The 17,441-nt window shown below is 45.4% G+C and overlaps 1 protein-coding gene across 3 annotated transcripts in view; it reads right to left on the bottom strand.

The window, feature by feature from the left end:
• Positions 1-17,441, bottom strand: part of haus6 (HAUS augmin-like complex, subunit 6) — a 105,307-nt gene that overhangs the window by 53,161 nt on the left and 34,705 nt on the right. The window contains exons 1-2 of one of the 3 annotated variants that reach the window (XM_070886457.1): positions 13,632-13,797; positions 4,427-4,505 (exon numbers count right to left, since the gene is read on the bottom strand). In XM_070886457.1, the coding sequence (XP_070742558.1) occupies positions 4,427-4,477 (51 nt within the window). In that variant the 5' untranslated portion in view covers positions 4,478-4,505; positions 13,632-13,797. Of the gene's footprint in view, positions 1-4,426; positions 4,508-13,631; positions 13,798-17,441 lie in introns of those variants that run through there. The other 2 variants (XM_070886448.1, XM_070886466.1) reach the window with 2 other exon arrangements.

Raw genomic sequence — 17,441 nt, 5'->3', positions numbered from 1 at the left:
TTAGGCTGGATAGCTCAGCCGGTGCAGACATGATGGGCCTAACGGCCTCCTTCTGTGCTGTAGATTTCTAGGATTCTATGGAGGTAGAAACCCTGGAGCCATTCAAGAAACATTTTGCTACAATGAGAATACATTAGGATCACTCTGAATGGATAAATTAAGATGGGCTGAACACAAGCCTTGCTCATCTGTAATTATCTCACAATCGTGAAGGGTGGGGAGGAGGAACGGGTCAGTGTTCTTGCTCCCGTTTTTCTGCTTTGCAGCAACTTGCGCCAGAAGTGTATGCATGGACACTGGGAGAGGTCAGGTTTGGTTTTGGCTTGAATATTCCCAGTGGTCATGTAGTGTAACAACCACTGTCTAAGCTCACATCAAGCATTGTCACTTGGGCAAGGTATAAGAGGACATTCAGCTTACAGATCCTAACGCCAAAAGAGTTGATGTCTGCAGAAGAGAGAAAAATGGTACAACAAGGGGTAAAATGGTAACTGAAAACACAAGACGGCTTTTACAAAACTCCTTAAAAAGCAAACTACACTGAAACATGAACATGACCTTTATTGCAAAGGGAATGGAGTATAAAAGCAGGGCAGTCTTTCTACAGTTGTACAGGGTGTTGGTGAGGCCACACCTGGAATACTGCATGCAGTTTTGGTTTCCATATTTACAAAAGGATATACTTGCTTTGGAGGCAGTTCAGAGAAGGTTCACAAGGTTGATTCCGGGGATGAGGGGGTTGACTTATGAGGAAAGGTTGAGTAGGTTGGGCCTTCTACTGATTGGAATTCAGAAGAATGAGAGGTGATCTTATCGAAACATACAAGATTAAGGGGCTTGACAAGGTGGATGCAGAGAGGCTGTTTCCACTGATCAGGGAGACTAGAACTAGAGGGCATGATCTTAGAATAAGGGGCCACCCATTTAAAACAGATGAGAAATTTCCTCTGAGGGCTGTAAATCTGTGGAATTTCGCTGCCTTAGAGCAGTGTGGAAGCTGGGACATTGAATAAATTTAAGACAGAAATAGAGAGTTTCTTAAACGATAAGGGGATAAGGGGTTATGGGGAGCGAGCAGGGAAGTGGAGCTGAGTGCATGATCAGATCAGCCATGATCTTATTGAATGACAGAGCAGGCTCGAGGGGCCGTATGGCCTACTGCTGTTCCTATTTCTTATGTTCTTCTAAGGAGAAATGTGTGCCGATAATAACCCACACAAAATTGTAGTTGGAATTATAGAATGATACAGCAAAGGAGGCCACCATTCAACCCATCATGCCTGTACTGGCGGTTTGAAAGAGCTATCCAACTAGTCGCTCTCACCTGCCTTTCCCAATAGCCCTGCAAATTTTCCCCCCTTCAAAGTATTTATCCAATTCCATTTTTGAAAGTTACTATTGAATCTACTTCTACCACCAATTTTAGGTAGTGCATTTCAGATCATAACTTATTGCATAAAATAATTTCGCCTCTGGTTCTTTTGCCAATTAACTTAAATCTGCATCCCCTGCTTACTGATCCTTCTGCCACTGAAAACTGTATTTATTCTATCAAAACTCTTAATATTGAACAGCTCTGTTAAATCTTTCCTTAACCTTCTTTGTTTCAGAAGAAAAATCCCAGCTTCTCTAGTCTCTCCACGTAACTGATGTCCCACATTCCTGGTACCATTCTAGTAAACCTTCTCTACATCCTCTCGAAGGGCTTGACATCATAAAGTGTGGTGTCCAGAATTGGACAATATTCCAGCTGGGGCCTAACTAGATGATTTATAAAATGTTTAGCACAACTGCTTTGCTTTTGTATTCTCTGCCTGGTTAGAAATCCTAGAATCCCGTAGGCTTTTAAAAAAAGCCTTTTCCACGTGCCCCGAGTTAATGAGGGAAAAAGAAAGAACAGTTCACAGGGCCTTAAATAATGGCATATGAAAGGGACCTGTTGCAAAAGGGCAGTGACCCAGATATTGTCTCTCTTCTCCCTCTCCCCCAGTGAGAATTTTAGTTTTTAATATTAAGGCGGCTTCAGAACATTGTACTGCACTCATTTCATTAAATACATTGGGCCGGATTTTTGGCTTTTCGGTGAAAACTGTAGCGATACGTGAAATTTACCATTTGCGCTGCACTACTGTTTTTAGCCCGAACTTTTGTCCTTTATGTCAGGCTAGGGGGGGGGCGCGCGAGGCTGGGGTGTTGCACAAGTATTTGCAGCGCAAAAACACAAGTGTCGCCAATTTTAGTCCGGGGTAGGGAGCGCTGCGAGAGGCATCTTGGAGGGGAGGGGGGGTGAATGCTTTGGGGATTTCACAAGACCCTTATCTATCAAATCACAGGGGTGGGGGGGGGGGGGGAAAAGTAAAAAAATAAAAACTTTACTTTTTTTTTTTCCAGATTTTCATACTTACTGCTGCTGGCAGGGTTGCATCAACAGGTTTGACAAGTCTCTATGGCACAGCAAAGAAAACAGGGGACGTGCAAGAGGAGAGAATTGGAGGAACGCAGAGGGTTGTAAGGCTGGAAGAGATAGGGAGGGGCAAGACCGTGGAGGGATGAGATAATAAGGTTGAGAATTAAATTTTTTTTTTTAAAAAACAGAGGCATTGCTGAACAGGAGTCAATGTAGGTCAGCAAGCACAGGAGTGATGGGTAAACAGGTTCAGATACGGGCAGCAGTTTTGGCTTAGTTCAAGTTTATGGAAGGTGCTCCATAAAGGTGGGAGGCAGACCAGGAGGTCATTGGAACAGTCAAGTCTCGAGGTAACAAAGGCATGGATGAGGATTTCAGAAGCAGATGAGCTGAGGCAGGAGATGGGCAATATTAGGTGTGGAAATAAACTGTCTTGGTGATGGAAAGGATACGGGATCAGTAGCTCAGATCAGGGTCAAATGGGACGCAGAGGTTGCAAACAAGTCTGGTTCAGCCTCAGACAGTAGCCAGGGAGGGGGATGTAATCGATGCCTAGGAACAGAGCTTGTGGCAGGGGCTGAAGGCACTGATTTGAGTGTTCCCAATATTTAATTGAAGGAAATTTTTTCTCCTGCAATACTGGATGTTGGGCAAGTGGCATGTCAAGTCGAAGGCAGTGGAGGGATCGAGACAGGTGGTGGTGAGGTCGAGTTGGGTGAATTATAATTTGTGACTTTGATAAGGTCCATTTCAGTGCTTTAACAGAGACAGAAACCGGATTGGAGAGGTTCAGACAGAGTTGTGGGGAAGACGGACATGGATTTGAGGCAATAACCCAATCAAGAACAGAAGAGTAAACGGAGGAGGTTAAGAGTACACAAACATACAAAAAAAGCACTAATGGGCCCAAGTTTCAGCCTCAGTTGCTCCTGATTTTTTGGAGCAACTGGTGTAGAACGGAGTATCGTAGAAATTCTAATTCTCGCCATTTAATTTGCTCCAGTTCTAGTCAGTTAGAACAGTTTCACTTTGGAACAGAATTCTTTTCCAAAAGGGGGCGTGTCCGGCCACTTATGCTGGTTTTCAAAGTTTTGGCAGTGAAAACTTACTCCAAACTAACTTAGAATGGAGTAAGTGAAGATTTTTGTACGCTCGAAAAAAACTTTGTCTACACTTCAAGCGTAGGTTACAAATCAGGCGTAGGGAATGGGGGAAGGGTTTAAAGGGAAGTTTACAAACATTAAACACTTCAGTTTTACAAATAAAGAGCCATTAATCAATCAAAAAAAAATCAAGAAGAAATAATAAAAGTTACATTGTCTACTTACCGACTGCAGCATCAGGCCCCCTCCACCCCCCAGTGTGTCGCTCACTGTCTGTGTGTGTCGGGGGAGGTGGAGGTGGAGGAGGGAGGGGGTAAAAAAGAGAAGGGGGAGCGCGGGTCGGGTCGGGGGGTGGTGGGTGGGCGGTCAGTCGGTTCGGGTCGGGTCCGGGGAAGCAGGAGTCGAGTCGGGTCGGGAGGAAGCGGGAGCTGGGCGTGGGAGGAGCCTTATGCACGCAGCCCCAGTGAGGCCATTCGGCCAGGGCTAGGGGCTGCATGCTTCGGGCCCCTCCCACACAGTTTTGGGCGCCTGGAGCTACTGCACATGCGTGCCCACTGTAGCGCGCATGTGCAGAGGTCCCGGCACTGTTTTCAGCGCAGGGACCTAGCTCCGCCCCCTACAGCTCGTGCTGCGCCGCGCCGAGGGCCAGATGACCAGCATGGAGCCGGAGAATCTGGAAGTTTTTTTTTTTAAGGCGCATTTTGTGGCGCGAAAAACGGGCGTCCAGGTCGGGGCTGCGCCGTTCTAGGCGCGGCCCGAAACTTGGGCCCAATGTATTGAGCCCAACACACGCAGTCATAACGCCCTTAGCATCATGATGTCCCAACAACCCCCCACCACAAATCACATTAACCTGGACTCAACCATATAATACATCCCATCTTTTACAGTTTGATTATTTTGTTTAATTACTTACTGCAACTTTCTTTATCCACTCAAAGCACACTTTTCTAAAGCATGCAGCCATTTTCCGATCATAAATAGGCCAGCAATCCCTTGAGAAAAGCAGAGGTTAAAAAATTATTCAGATATGGAATACTATGCAGTTATACATTTGCTATAAATTCCAACCAAGATTTCTAATACCGACAAACTAAACGCCATATGAATTATGATTCTAGAGTTAATTAGAGGCACTGAAAAATACAAAGATTAATTTTACACACTCAATTTGATATGGCACTTAAATTTTAATTAAAAATCATCTAACCATAAAACATTAATTGGAAAATCAGCAAGCTGCACTACAGACAGTGGGGCAAATTTGATGTCTGGAATCCCAGATAGGTCGGAAGTGGAGGCATGTTGGAAGGAGGCAGCAGGCCTGAATGGGGCCAGAGCTGGGAGTGAGAGCAAGATAAAGATAAAGAGCACTGTAGAGGAGGCCAGACAGCAGAGTCAGCAGACCAGAGAGGGACCAAAGCAACTCAACACATGCAGAATTTCAAAGTGTGATATCAGCACAAGAGAAGGAGCTAATTGGGAGTAGCAGCTGTTAATGTTTTTTTAAAAAAAAACAGCTAAGTTTATTTATGTTAAGTAAATTCATAGTCTATTAAATAGAGGCATGTGCAGGAAGTGTCGTTAGCTGGAAGTGAGCTCCAGGCTTCGGAGCTTGAGCAGCTGCTGGCGTCACTCTGGTGCATCCGTGAAGCTGAGAGCTTAGTTGGATAGCACGTTTCAGGAGGTGGTCACCCTGCAAGAGGCAGAGAGGAAATGGGTGACCGCCAAATAGGAGAGGAGGACCAGGCAGGTAGTGCAGGAGTTCCTAGAGTACATTTCGCTCTCCAATCATTATTCTGTTGGGAGTACTGATGAGGGCGATGGTTCCTCTGGAGTGTACAGCCAGAGCCAAGTCCACAGGTGGCTCAGCTGTACGGGGGAGGAAGAAGAGTGGGAAAGCAATAGTGGTAGGGGATTCAAGAGTTAGGGCAGCAGACAGGAGTTTCTGCAGCCACAGACTGGACTCCAGGATGGTATGCTACTTCCCTGGTGCTAGGTATAAGGATGTCAAGAGTGGCTGCAGAAAGTTCTGGGGGGTGTGGGGCGGAAGAGGGTAAACAACCAGAGGTCGTGGTCAATATTGGTACCAATGATCTAGGTAGAAAGAGGGATGAGGTCCTGCATACAGATTTTAGGAAACATGGAAAGAGATTAAAGAGCAGGACCTCAAAGGTTGTAATCTCCGGATTACACCTGGTGCCATGTGCGAGCGAGTATAAGAGGATAGAGCAGATGAATGTGCGGCTGGAGAGATGGTGCAGGAGGGAATGCGTCAGATTAGTGGGACATTGGGACCGGTTCTGGGGGTAATGGGACCTGAAAAAGCTGGATGGCTTGCACCTCAATAGGGCCAAAACCAATATCCTCACGGGGAGGTTTGCCAGTGCTGTTGGGGAGGGTTTACATAGAAACATAGAAAGTAGGTGCAGGAGTAGGCCATTCAGCCCTTCAAGCCTGCACCACCATTCAATATGATCATGGTTGATCATGCAACTTCAGTACCCCATTTCTGCTTTGTCTCCATACCCCTTTAGCCATAAGGGCCACATCTAACTCCCTTTTGAATATATCTAACAAACTGGCCTCAACAACTTTCTGTGGTAGAGAATTCCACAGGTTCACAATTCTGAGTGAAGAAGTTTCTCCTCATCTCGGTCGTAAATGGTTTACCCCTTATCCTTAGGCTGTGACTCCTGGTTCTGGACTTCCAACATCGGGAACATTCTTCCTGCATCTAACCTGCCAATCCAGTCAGAATTTTATATGTTTCTAGGAGATCCTCTCTCATTCTTCTAAATTCCAGTGAATATAAGCCTTGTCGATCCAGTCTTTAATAGGTCAGTCCTGCCATCCCGGGAATCAGTTTGGTGAACCTTCGCTGCACTCCCTCAATAGCATGAAAGTCCTTCCTCAGATTAGGAGACCAAAACTGCACATAATACGCAAGGTGTTCTCACCAAGGCCCTGTACCACGATTCCCTGCTCCTATACTCAAATCCCCTCGCTATGAAGGTCAGCATGCCATTTGCTTTCTTTACTGCCTGCTGTACCTGCATGCCTACTTTCAATTACTGATGTACCATGACACCCAGGTCTCATTGCACCTGCCCTTTTACTAATGTGTCACCATTCAGATAATAATCTGCCTTCCTGTTTTTGCCACCAAAGTGGATAACCTCACACTTATCCACATTATACTGCATCTGCCATGCATTTACCCATTCACCTAACTTGTCCAAGTCACCCTGCAGCCTCCTAGCATCCTTCTCTTCTATATCAGTGAGCAACTTTTAGCACTGTTGTTGCCAATTTAAGTTAATCTAAGGGTTAAGTCATGGCAGGCGAGCTCGGACAAGTGTTATGCTCCTCCTGTACTATGTGGGAAATCAGGGATGCGTTGCGGAATTGGAGCCGAGGGTGGATTTACTCTGGAGCATCCACGATGCTGAGAAGGACGTGAGTAGCACATGGAGAGTTGGTCTTACCGCAGGTGAAGGGTCCACAGCTAGTTAGGGAATGGAAGACCAGCAGGAAGAGCAGTGCAAGGAAGGTAGTGCAGGGGTCCCCTGCGGTCATCCCCCTGCAAAACAGGTACACCGCTTTGAGTACTGTTGAGGGGGATGACTCATCAGGGGAGAGCAGCAGCAGCCAAGTTCATGGCACCATGGCTGGCTCTGCTGCACAGGAGGGCAGGAAAAAGAGTGGGAGAGCGATAGTGATAGGGGATTCAATTGTAAGGGGAATAGATAGGCGTTTTTGCAGCCGCAATCGAGACTCCAGGATGGTATGTTGCCTCCCTGGTGCAAGGATCAAGGATGTCTCGGAGCGGGCGCAGGACATTCTGAAAAGGGAGGGTGAACAGCCAGTTGTCATGGTGCACATTGGTTAAAAAAAATCCTACGAGACGAATTTAAGGAGCTAGGAGCTAAATTAAAACGTAGGACCTCAAAAGTAGTAATCTCGGGATTGCTACCAGTGCCATGTGCTAGTCAGAGTAGGAATCGCAGGATAGCTCAGATGAATACATGGCTTGAGCAGTGGTGCAGCAGGGAGGGATTAAAATTCCTGGGGCATTGGAACCAGTTCTGGGGGAGATGGGACTAGTACAAACCTGACGGTCTGCACCTGGGCAGGACCGGAACCAATGTCCTAGGGGGAGTGTTTGGTAGTGTCATTGAGGAGGAGTTAAACTAATATGGCAGGGGGGTGGGAACCAATGCAGAGAGACAGAGGGAAACAAAATGGAGACAAAAGCAAAAGACAGAAAGGAGATGAGTAAAAGTGGAGGGCAGAGAAACCAAAGGCAAAAAACAAAAAGGGCCACTGTACAGCAAAAGTTTAAAGGGTCAAAGTGTAATAAAAAGGCAAGCATGAAAGCTCGGTGCCTCAATGCAAGGAGTATTCGGAATCCAGGAGAGGGCTCTGAGCTAGTTAGTGTGGGTGAGAGCTCAGATGAACAGGACCCCAAGAAAGAATGCAAAAGGCAGGAGGCAACAGAGCAGAGTAGCACTAGGGCAAGTGTAAACCACAAGGTGATAGGAAGGGACAATATGTATGAATATAAAGGGGCTGCAGGAAAGGTCAAAACTAAAAATCATGGTTTAAAAACTAGTATTAAAACACTCTACCTAAACGCACGCAGCATTCGAAATAAAGTAAATGAGTTGACGGCACAAATCATTACAAATGGGTATGATTTGGAGGCCATTAAAGAAACGTGGTTGCAGGGTGGCCAAGACTGGGAATTAAACATACAGGGTTATCTGACAATTCTGAAAGATAGACAAGAAGGGAAAGGAGGTGGGGTAGCTCTGTTAATAAATGATGATATCAGGTCAGTTGAGAGAGACGATATTGGCTCTAAATGAACAAAATGTTGAATCATTGTGGGTGGAGATTAAAGATAGTAAGGGGAAATAGTCACTGGTGGGCGTAGTTTATAGGCCCCCAAATAATAACTTCACGGTGGGGCAGGCAATAATCAAGGGAATAATGGAGGCATGTGAAAAAGGAACGGCAGTAATCATGGGGGATTTTAACCTACATATCGATTGGTCAAATCAAAATCGCACGGGGTAGCCTTGAGGAGGAATTCATGGAATGCATACGGGATTGTTTCTTAGAACAGTATATTACAGAACCTACAAGGGAGCAAGCTATCTTAGAGCTGGTCCTGTGTAATGAGACAGGAATAATAAACGATCTCCTAGTAAAAGATCCTCTAGGAATGAGTGATCACAGTATGGTTGAATTTGTAATACAGATTGAGGGTGAGGAAGTAGTGTCTCAAACGAGCGTACTATGCTTAAACAAAGGGGACTACAGTGGGATGAGGGCAGAGTTGGCTAAAGTAGACTGGAAACACAGACTAAACGATGGCACAATTGAGGAACAGTGGAGGACTTTCAAGGAGCTCTTTCATAGTGCTCAACAAAAATATATTCCAGTGAAAAAGGGCGGTAAGAGAAGGGATAACCAGCCGTGGATAACCAAGGAAATAAAGGAGAGTATCAAATTAAAAACCAATGCGTAGAAGGTGGCCAAGGTTAGTGAGAACCCAGCAGATTGGGAAAATTTTAAACGACAGCAAAGAATGACTAAGAAATCAATAAAGAAAGGAAAGATAGATTACGAAAGTAAACTTGCGCAAAACATAAACAGATAGTAAAAGCTTTTACCGATATATAAAATGGAAAAGAGTGACTAAAGTAAATGTTGGTCCCTTAGAAGATGAGACGGGGAATTTAATAATGGGAAATGTGGAAATGGCCGAGACCTTAAACAATTATTTTGCTTCGGTCTTCACAGTGGAAGACACAAAAACCATGCCAAAAATTGCTGGTCACGGGAATGTGGGAAGGGAGGACCTTGAGACAATCACGATCACTGGGGGGGGGGGGGGGGGGTAGTGCTGGACAGGCTAATGGGACAAGGTAGACAAGTCCCCCTGGTCCTGATGAAATGCATCCTAGGGTATTAAGAGATGACGGAAGTTATAACAGATGCATTAGTTATAATCTACCAAAATTCTCTAGACTCTGGGGAGGTACCAGCGGATTGGAAAGCAGCTAATGTAACGCCCCTGTTTAAAAAAGGGGGCAGACAAAAGGCAGGTAACTATAGGCCGGTTAGTTTAACATCTGTAGTGGGGAAAATGCTTGAAGCTATCATTAAGAAAGAAATAGTAAGACATTTAGATAGGAATAGTGCAATCAAGCAGACGCAGCATGGATTCATGAAGGGGAAATCATGTTTAACTAATTTACTGGAATTCTTTGAGGATATAACGAGCATGGTGGATAGAGGTGTACCGATGGATATGGTGTATTTAGATTTCCAAAAGGCATTCGATAAGGTGCCACACACTGCAGAAGATAAAGGTATTCAGAGTCAGAGGAAATGTATTAGCATGGATAGAGAATTGGCTAGCTAACAGAAAGCAGAGAGTCGGGATAAATGGGTCCTTTTCGGGTTGGAAATCGGTGGTTAGTGGTGTGCCACAGGGATCGGTGCTGTTTACAATAGACATAGATGTCCTGGAAGAGGGGACAGAGTGTAGTGTAACAAAATTTGCAGATGACACAAATATTAGTGGGAAAGCAGGTTGTTCGAGGACACAGAGAGGCTGCAAAGAGATTTAGATAGGTTAAGCGAATGGGCTAAGGTTTGGCAGATGGAATACAATGTCAGAAAATGTGAGGTCATCCACTTTGGGAAAAAAAAAACAGTAAAAGGGAATATTATTTGAATGGGGAGAAATTACAACATGCTGTGGTACAGAGGGGCCTGGGGGTCCTTGTGCATGAAACTCTTTTAGGAGTAAACAAAAAACATTAAACCGTGCCCCCCGATCTGGGGGAAACACCAACATTTACAATGCCTTTTTTTTTTAAATGGTATTTTTTTTGGGCACAAAAAACATTTTTTTTCTCCAAGTGCCCCCTATAAAAGGGGAGGGGGACACTAAAAGCAACGGCAATTAAACCAAATTAACTTAACATAAAATCAAATTAAAATTCGGTTGCCGGGCGATGATGCACTCCAGTCCCTCCAGTGCCCACCACTCGCGGAAGGCCGCGAGCGTACCGGTGGACACCGCGTGCTCCATCTCCAAGGACACCCTGGACCGGATGTATGCGCGGAAGAGAGGCAGGCAGTCTGGCTGAACGACCCCCTCGACCGCCCGCTGCCTGGACCGGCTGATGGCACCCTTGGCCGTGCCCAGGAGCAGTCCTACGAGGAGGCCCTCGGACCTACCCGCTCCCCTCCGCACAGGGTGCCCGAAGATCAGGAGTGTGGGACTGAAGTGCAGCCCCTTTAGATAACAAAACAGGGGCTGCAACCTCGTGCACTCAATAAAAACATGGAACAGACTCTTCCAGACCGCAGAAATTGCAGGCGGCCTGGGAGCCCGTGAACCGGCTTAAAAATTTATTGCACGGCACTGCTCCGTGCACCACCCTCCAGGCCAAGTCCCCGACAAATAGTGGGAGGACCCCTGCGTAGAGTGCCCTCCATCGGGGACCCCCGCCTCCTCCGGACGGCAAGATGGTACGCCATGGCGTGTCCGGACGGCAGGCGAGGATGGCAAAGTTGAGAGTGTGCAGGAGCAGCCCGTACAGGAAACCCCTCCGCGCGGAACTGAAAGGCACGGAGGGGATTTTCCCAAAAAGTTAGTTTGCAGGTGCAGCAGGTAATCAGGAAGGCGAATGGAATGTTGGCCTTCATTGCGAGAGGAATGGAGTACAAAAGCAGGGAGGTCCTGCTGCAAGTGTATAGGGTATTGGCGAGGCCGCACCTGGAGTACTGCGTGCAATTTTGGTCACCTTTCTTAAGGAAAGTGATACTAGCTTTGGAGGGGGTATAGAGACGATTCACTAGGCTGATTCCGGAGATGAGGGGGTTACCTTATGATGATAGATTGAGTAGACTGGATCTTTACTCGTTGGAGTTCAGAAGGATGAGGGGTGATCTTATAGAAACATTTAAAATAATGAAAGGGATAGACAAGATAGAGGCAGAGGTTGTTTCCACTGGTCGGGAAGACTAGAACTAGGGGGCACAGCCTCAAAATACGGGGGAGCCAATTTAAAACTGAGTTGAGAAGGAATTTCTTCTCCCAGAGGGTTGTGAATCTGTGGAATTCTCTGCCCAAGGAAGCAGTTGAGGCTAGCTCATTGAATGTATTCAAATCACAGATAGATAGATTTTTAACCAATAAGGGAATTGAGGGTTATGGGGAGCGGGCGGGCAAGTGGAGCTGAGTCCACGGCCAGATCAGCCATGATCTTGTTGAATGGCGGAGCAGGCTCGAGGGGCTAGATGGCCTACTCCTGTTCTTATGTTGCTCGCAGCTCACATTGCCACCTAGCGTAGTGTCATCTGCAAACTTGGAGATATTACATTCAATTTCTTCGTCTAAATCATAATGTATATTGTAAATAGCTGGGGTCCCAGCACTGACCCCTGCGGCACCCCAATAGTAACTGCCTGCCATTCTGAAAAGGACCAGTTTATTCCCACTCTTTGCTTCCTGTCTGCCAACCAGTTCTCTATCCACGTCAATACATTACCCCCAATACCATGTGCCTTAATTTTGCACACGAATGTCCTGTGTGGGATCTTGTCAAAAGCCTTTTGAAAGTCCAAATACACCACATCCACTGGTTCTCCCTTATCCACTCTACCAGTTACATCCTCAAAAAACTCAATTTGTCAAGCATGATTTCCCTTTCATAAATCCATGCTGACTTAGACCGATCCAGTCACGGTTTTCCAAATGTGCTATTACATCTTTAATAACTGATTCCAACATCTTCCCCACCACCGACGTCAGGCCAACTGGTCTTTAATTCCCTATTTTCTCTCCCCCTCCTTTTTTAAAAAAGTGGGGTTACATTAGCTACCCTCCAATCCATAGGAACTAAACCAGAGTCCATGGAATGTTGGAAAATGACCACCAATGCATTTACTATTTCTCGGGCCACTTCCTCAAGTACTCTAGGATGCAGACTATCAGGCCCTGGAGTTTTATCGGCCTAGTCCCTTCAATTTCCCCAACACCATTTCCTGACTAAAGGATTTCCCTCAGTCCCCTCGTATTTTCAGGTTATTCGTGTCATCCTTAGTGAAGAGACAGAACCAAGGTATTTGTTCAATTGGTCTGCCATTTCCTTGTTCCCCATTATGAATTCCCCTGATTCTGACTGCAAGGGACCTACAATTGTCTTCACTAATCTTTTTCTCTTCACATATCTGTAGAAGCTTTTGCAGTCAGTTTTTAGGTTTCCTGCAAGCTTACTCTCATACTCTATTTTCCCCCCATCTAATTAAACCCTTAGTCCTCCTCTGCTGAATTCTAAATTTCTCCCAGTCCTCAGGTTTGCTGCTTTTTCTGGCCAATTTATATGCCTCTTCCTTGGATTTAACACTTTCCATAATTTCCCTTGTTAGCCACAGTTGAGCCACGTTCCCTATTTTATTCTTACGCCACACAGGGATGTACAATTGTTGTCGTGCAGCCATGTGATATTTAAATGTCTGCCATTGCCTATCCACCGTCAACCCTTCAAGTATCATTCTCCAGTCTATCCTAGCCAAATCATGTCCCATACCGTCGAAGTTACCTTTCTTTAAGTTCAGGACCCTGGTCTCTGAATTAACTGTCACTCTCCATCTTAAAATGAAGAATTCTACCGTATTATGGTCACTCTTCCCCAAATGGCCCCACACGACCAGATTGCTAACTAATCCTCTCTCGCAATACAAGACCCAGTCTAGGGTGGCCTGCTCTCTGGTTGGTTCTTCAACATATTGGTCTAGAAAACCATCCTTTATACACTCCAGGAAATCCTCCTCCACAGTATTGCTACCAGTTTGGTTAGCCCACTCAATATGCAGATTAAAGTCACCCATGATAACTGCTGTACCCTTATTGCACACGTCCCTAATTTCCTGTTTGATACCATCCCCAACCTCCCTACTACTGTTTGGTGGTCTGTACACAACTCCACGAATGTTTTCTGCCCTTTGGTGTTTCGCAGCTCTACCCATATAGGGCCCAAATTTCCACCCCCTGTAAAAACAGCGCACCTCCATAAGGTGTGCCAAAAACTTACCTGCTAATTCTTAGAGCTCCTCAGGACATCTTTAGGTTTGGCGTAGCGCAGCGCAAGGGGTCGAGGGCGGAGCCAGGTTCCAGAGCCGAAAACAGTGCCAGTACCTCTGCACATGCACGAGTGTGCGCGCATGTGCAGTAGCTTCTCAGCCCGAATCTCTGCAGTTCAACCTCCTGTTTAGCCCCCCCACATTCAACCTGTAGCAAACACTTCCCACATGGATATAATTTTTTTTTAAAAACAGTCAGCCCTGTTTGTTGTTTTCTGCACTTTTTCATGCATTGTTTACAAGTGTAAATTTACAATTAAAAAACACATCAAGTTGGCTGTGGATGCAAGGTAATGTACTAGCATTAATTAAAAAAATGTTTTTATTGCAAACTCTGAAAGTCATGTGGAAAAGCAGATTTCACGCTGTTGATCAATGCTCCCTTCAAGTATAGCTGCTGTTTGTATCAAAGTATAGTTGCAGTTTGTCTGCCCCGCCCCGCCTCGCCTCCACTCCCCCCCACCTGTCAGAGAGAGAGAGAGAGAGAGACAGACACAGACAGAGAGACAGGCTGACAGAACACCTTCCCTTCACAAAAAAAGGTAGGACTTCTATTTTGTGTTATTGATTGCTTATTACTTTGGTCTTTGTGCTCGAGGTGCAGGGTTCCTTCTATTTTTTTTTTTATTTGTTAATTAATTGCTTATTACTTTTTGTGCTTCATTTAGTGCTTGGTGCTTTAAATGTACTACTTTGTTGAGTGCTTAAAATGTACTTATGCTTCTTTAATGTTGTTGTGAAGGTGTTTAGAGCTTTGAAAAATCCTTCCCCCCCCCCCCCCCTTGATGTGTCTGCCTCATCGGGAGCTTACACTTGCTTATTTATATTATGTGATGTGTTTAATGCTTTAGTCCTTTGTGTTTAATGCTTCCCACCCCCAGTCTCTGGCTGTGCCTGTACTGAAGTTAACTCTAGATAAGGTTTTTCAGAATGTACAAAAGTGGACACTTACTCCATTCCAAGTTAGTTTGGACTAAGTTTTCGCTGCCTAAACTTGCAAAACAGGCCCAAGTGGCTGGACACACCCCCTTTTGAAAAAAAACTGAACTAAAACAAAACTAAACTAACTCACTAGAACTGGAGCAAACTAAATGCAGAGAATTGCGATTTCTAAGATACTCCAAACTAAACTAGTTGCTCCAAAAAAAATTGGAGCAATTCCACCTGAAACTTGGGCCTTTATAGATTCCACATCATCCACGCTAATGGGTCCTGCCTTACTATTGCGTTAATCTCCTCTTTAACCAGTAATGCTATCCCACCTCCTTTTCCTTCCTGTCTGTCCTTCCTGAATATTGAAAACCCCTGGATGTTGAGTTCCCAGCCTTGGTTACCTTGGAGCCATGTCTCCATAATCCCAATTACATCATATCCGTTAACAGCTATCTGCGCAGTTAATTTATCCACCTTATTACGAATGTTCCTCGCAATGGAGGCTCAGAGCCTTCAGGCTTGTTTTTTTTTAAAAAACACTGTCCTTTTAGAATTATGTTGTAATGTGGCCCTTTGATTTTTGCCCTTGATTTCTCTGCCCTCCACTCTGGCTTTTCTCCTTCTTACCTTTTGCTTCTGCCCCCTTTTTACTTCCCTCTGCATAGATTCCCATCCCCCTGCCTTTTTAGTTTAAGCCCTCCCCAACAGCACTAGCAAACACATCACCTAGGACATTAGTTCCGGTTCTGCCCAGGTGCAGACCGTCCGGTTTGTACTGGTCCCACCACCCCCCAGAATCGATTCCAATGTCCCAGGAATTTGAATCCCTCCCCCTTGCACCATTCCTCAAGTCATGTATTCATGTGGGCTATCCTGAAATTCCTAGTCTGATTAGCACATGGCACTGGTAGCAATCCTGAGATTACTACCTTTGAGGTCCTATTTTTTTTAAATTCAACACCCAACTCCCTAAATTCAGCTTGTAGGACCTCATCCCGTTTTTTACCTATTTGGTTGGTACCTATATGTACGACAGCTGGCTGTTCACCCTCCCCCTCCAGAATGCGCTGCAGCCACTCAGACATCCTTGACCCTTGCACCAGGGAGGAAACATACCATCCTGGAGTCTCGTTTGCGGCTGCAGAAACGCCTATCTATTCCCTTACACTATAACTCTCCCACTTTTTTTCCTGCCCTCCTGTGCAGCAGAGCCACCCCTGGTGCTATGGAATTGGCTGCTGCTGCCTTCCCCTGATGAGTCATCTCCCCCAACAGTACCCAAGGTGGTATATCTGTTTTGGAGGGAGATGACCTCAGAGGACCCCTGCACTACCTTTCTTCCACTGCTCTGCCTGATGGTCACCCATTCCGTATCTGGCTGTGTAAACTTTGCCATTGGTGTGACCAACTCACTAAACATGCTATTCACGACATCCTCAGCATCGCGGATGCTCCAGTGAGTCCATGCGCAGCTCCAGTGCCACAAGGCGGTCTGTCAGGAGCTGCAGCTGGATACACTTCCTGCACATGTAGTTGTCAGGGACACAAAGTGTCCCCGATTTCCCACATAGCACAGGAGGATCGTGGCACAGGTCTGGGCTCTCCTGCCATGGCTTAACCCTTAAACTAACCTAATTGATAACAATGCCAAAGGCTTCTTACTAAGTTAAACTAATTTGGCAGGGGGATGGGCACCAGGATGCAACATTAGAAAGAGGAAGTAAAGTTCTCAAAGAATAGGGAAAGCACTATAAGTAACAAATAGTATGGTATTGGGTGGGGTCAAAAGCAAGAGGGAAAAAGGATGGTCTAAGATGGGTTTACAGTGTATCTATGTGAACCTACGAAAAGTGTAGTAAACAAGGCAAGTGAGCCGCAGGCACAAATAGCCACATAGGTATATGATGTTGTGGAAATAACAGACTTGGTTCAAAAAAGGGCAGGATTGATTATTAAATATTCCTGGTTATAAAAAAGGTAGTTAAGAAATATAGCAAAGGAAAGATAAGAGGTGGTGTGGCAGTATTGGTTAAGGAGAATGTTAGTGCTGGAGAGGGAGGATATCCTGGAAGGGTCAAGGACAGAATTTATATGGCTAGAGTTAAGAAATGAGAGGTGCCATTACACTACTAGGTGTATTCTATAGACCATCATATATGGGAAAGATATGGAGGAGCAAATTTGCAGAGAAATTAGAGGTGCAAGAACTAGAGTAGTATCAATGGAAGACTCCAACTATCCCAATATTGACTGAGATCGTAATAGTGTAAAAGGCAGAGAAGGGGAAGAATTTCTGATCAGTAGGTTTCTGGCCCAACGAGGGAGGAGGCATTGCTGGATCTGATTCTGAGGAATGAGGGAGGTCAAGTGGAGCAAGTGTCAGTAGGTGAACATTTAGGGGACAGGGAACAATATAGAATAAAAATGTTTGAGGAAGAAGAGGAAGTTAATTTCAATGGGATGAGAACAGATCTGGCCCAGGTAAACTGAAATCAAAGATTGACAGATAATATTGCAATGGAACAATGGGCTGCCTTTAAGAACATAAGAAATAGGAGCAGGAGTAGGCCATGTGGCCCCTGGAGCCTGTCCTGACAAATATATTTAAAAGCTCTTTATCTGAATGCACGCAGCATTCGTAACAAATTAGTTGAGCTGCCGGCACAAATAATTACAAATGGGTATGATCTGGTAGCCATGACAGAGATGTGGTTGCAAGGTGACCAAGACTGGGAACTAAACATTCAGGGGTACTTGACAATTCGGAAGGACAGACAGAAAGGAAAAGGAGGTGGGGTAGTTGTGTTGATAAAAGGATGGAATCACTG

This window comes from Pristiophorus japonicus, chromosome 1, assembly GCF_044704955.1.
Source record: "Pristiophorus japonicus isolate sPriJap1 chromosome 1, sPriJap1.hap1, whole genome shotgun sequence".
Taxonomy (NCBI): Eukaryota; Metazoa; Chordata; class Chondrichthyes; family Pristiophoridae; genus Pristiophorus; species Pristiophorus japonicus.
This window is presented reverse-complemented; position numbering and strand designations above follow the sequence as displayed.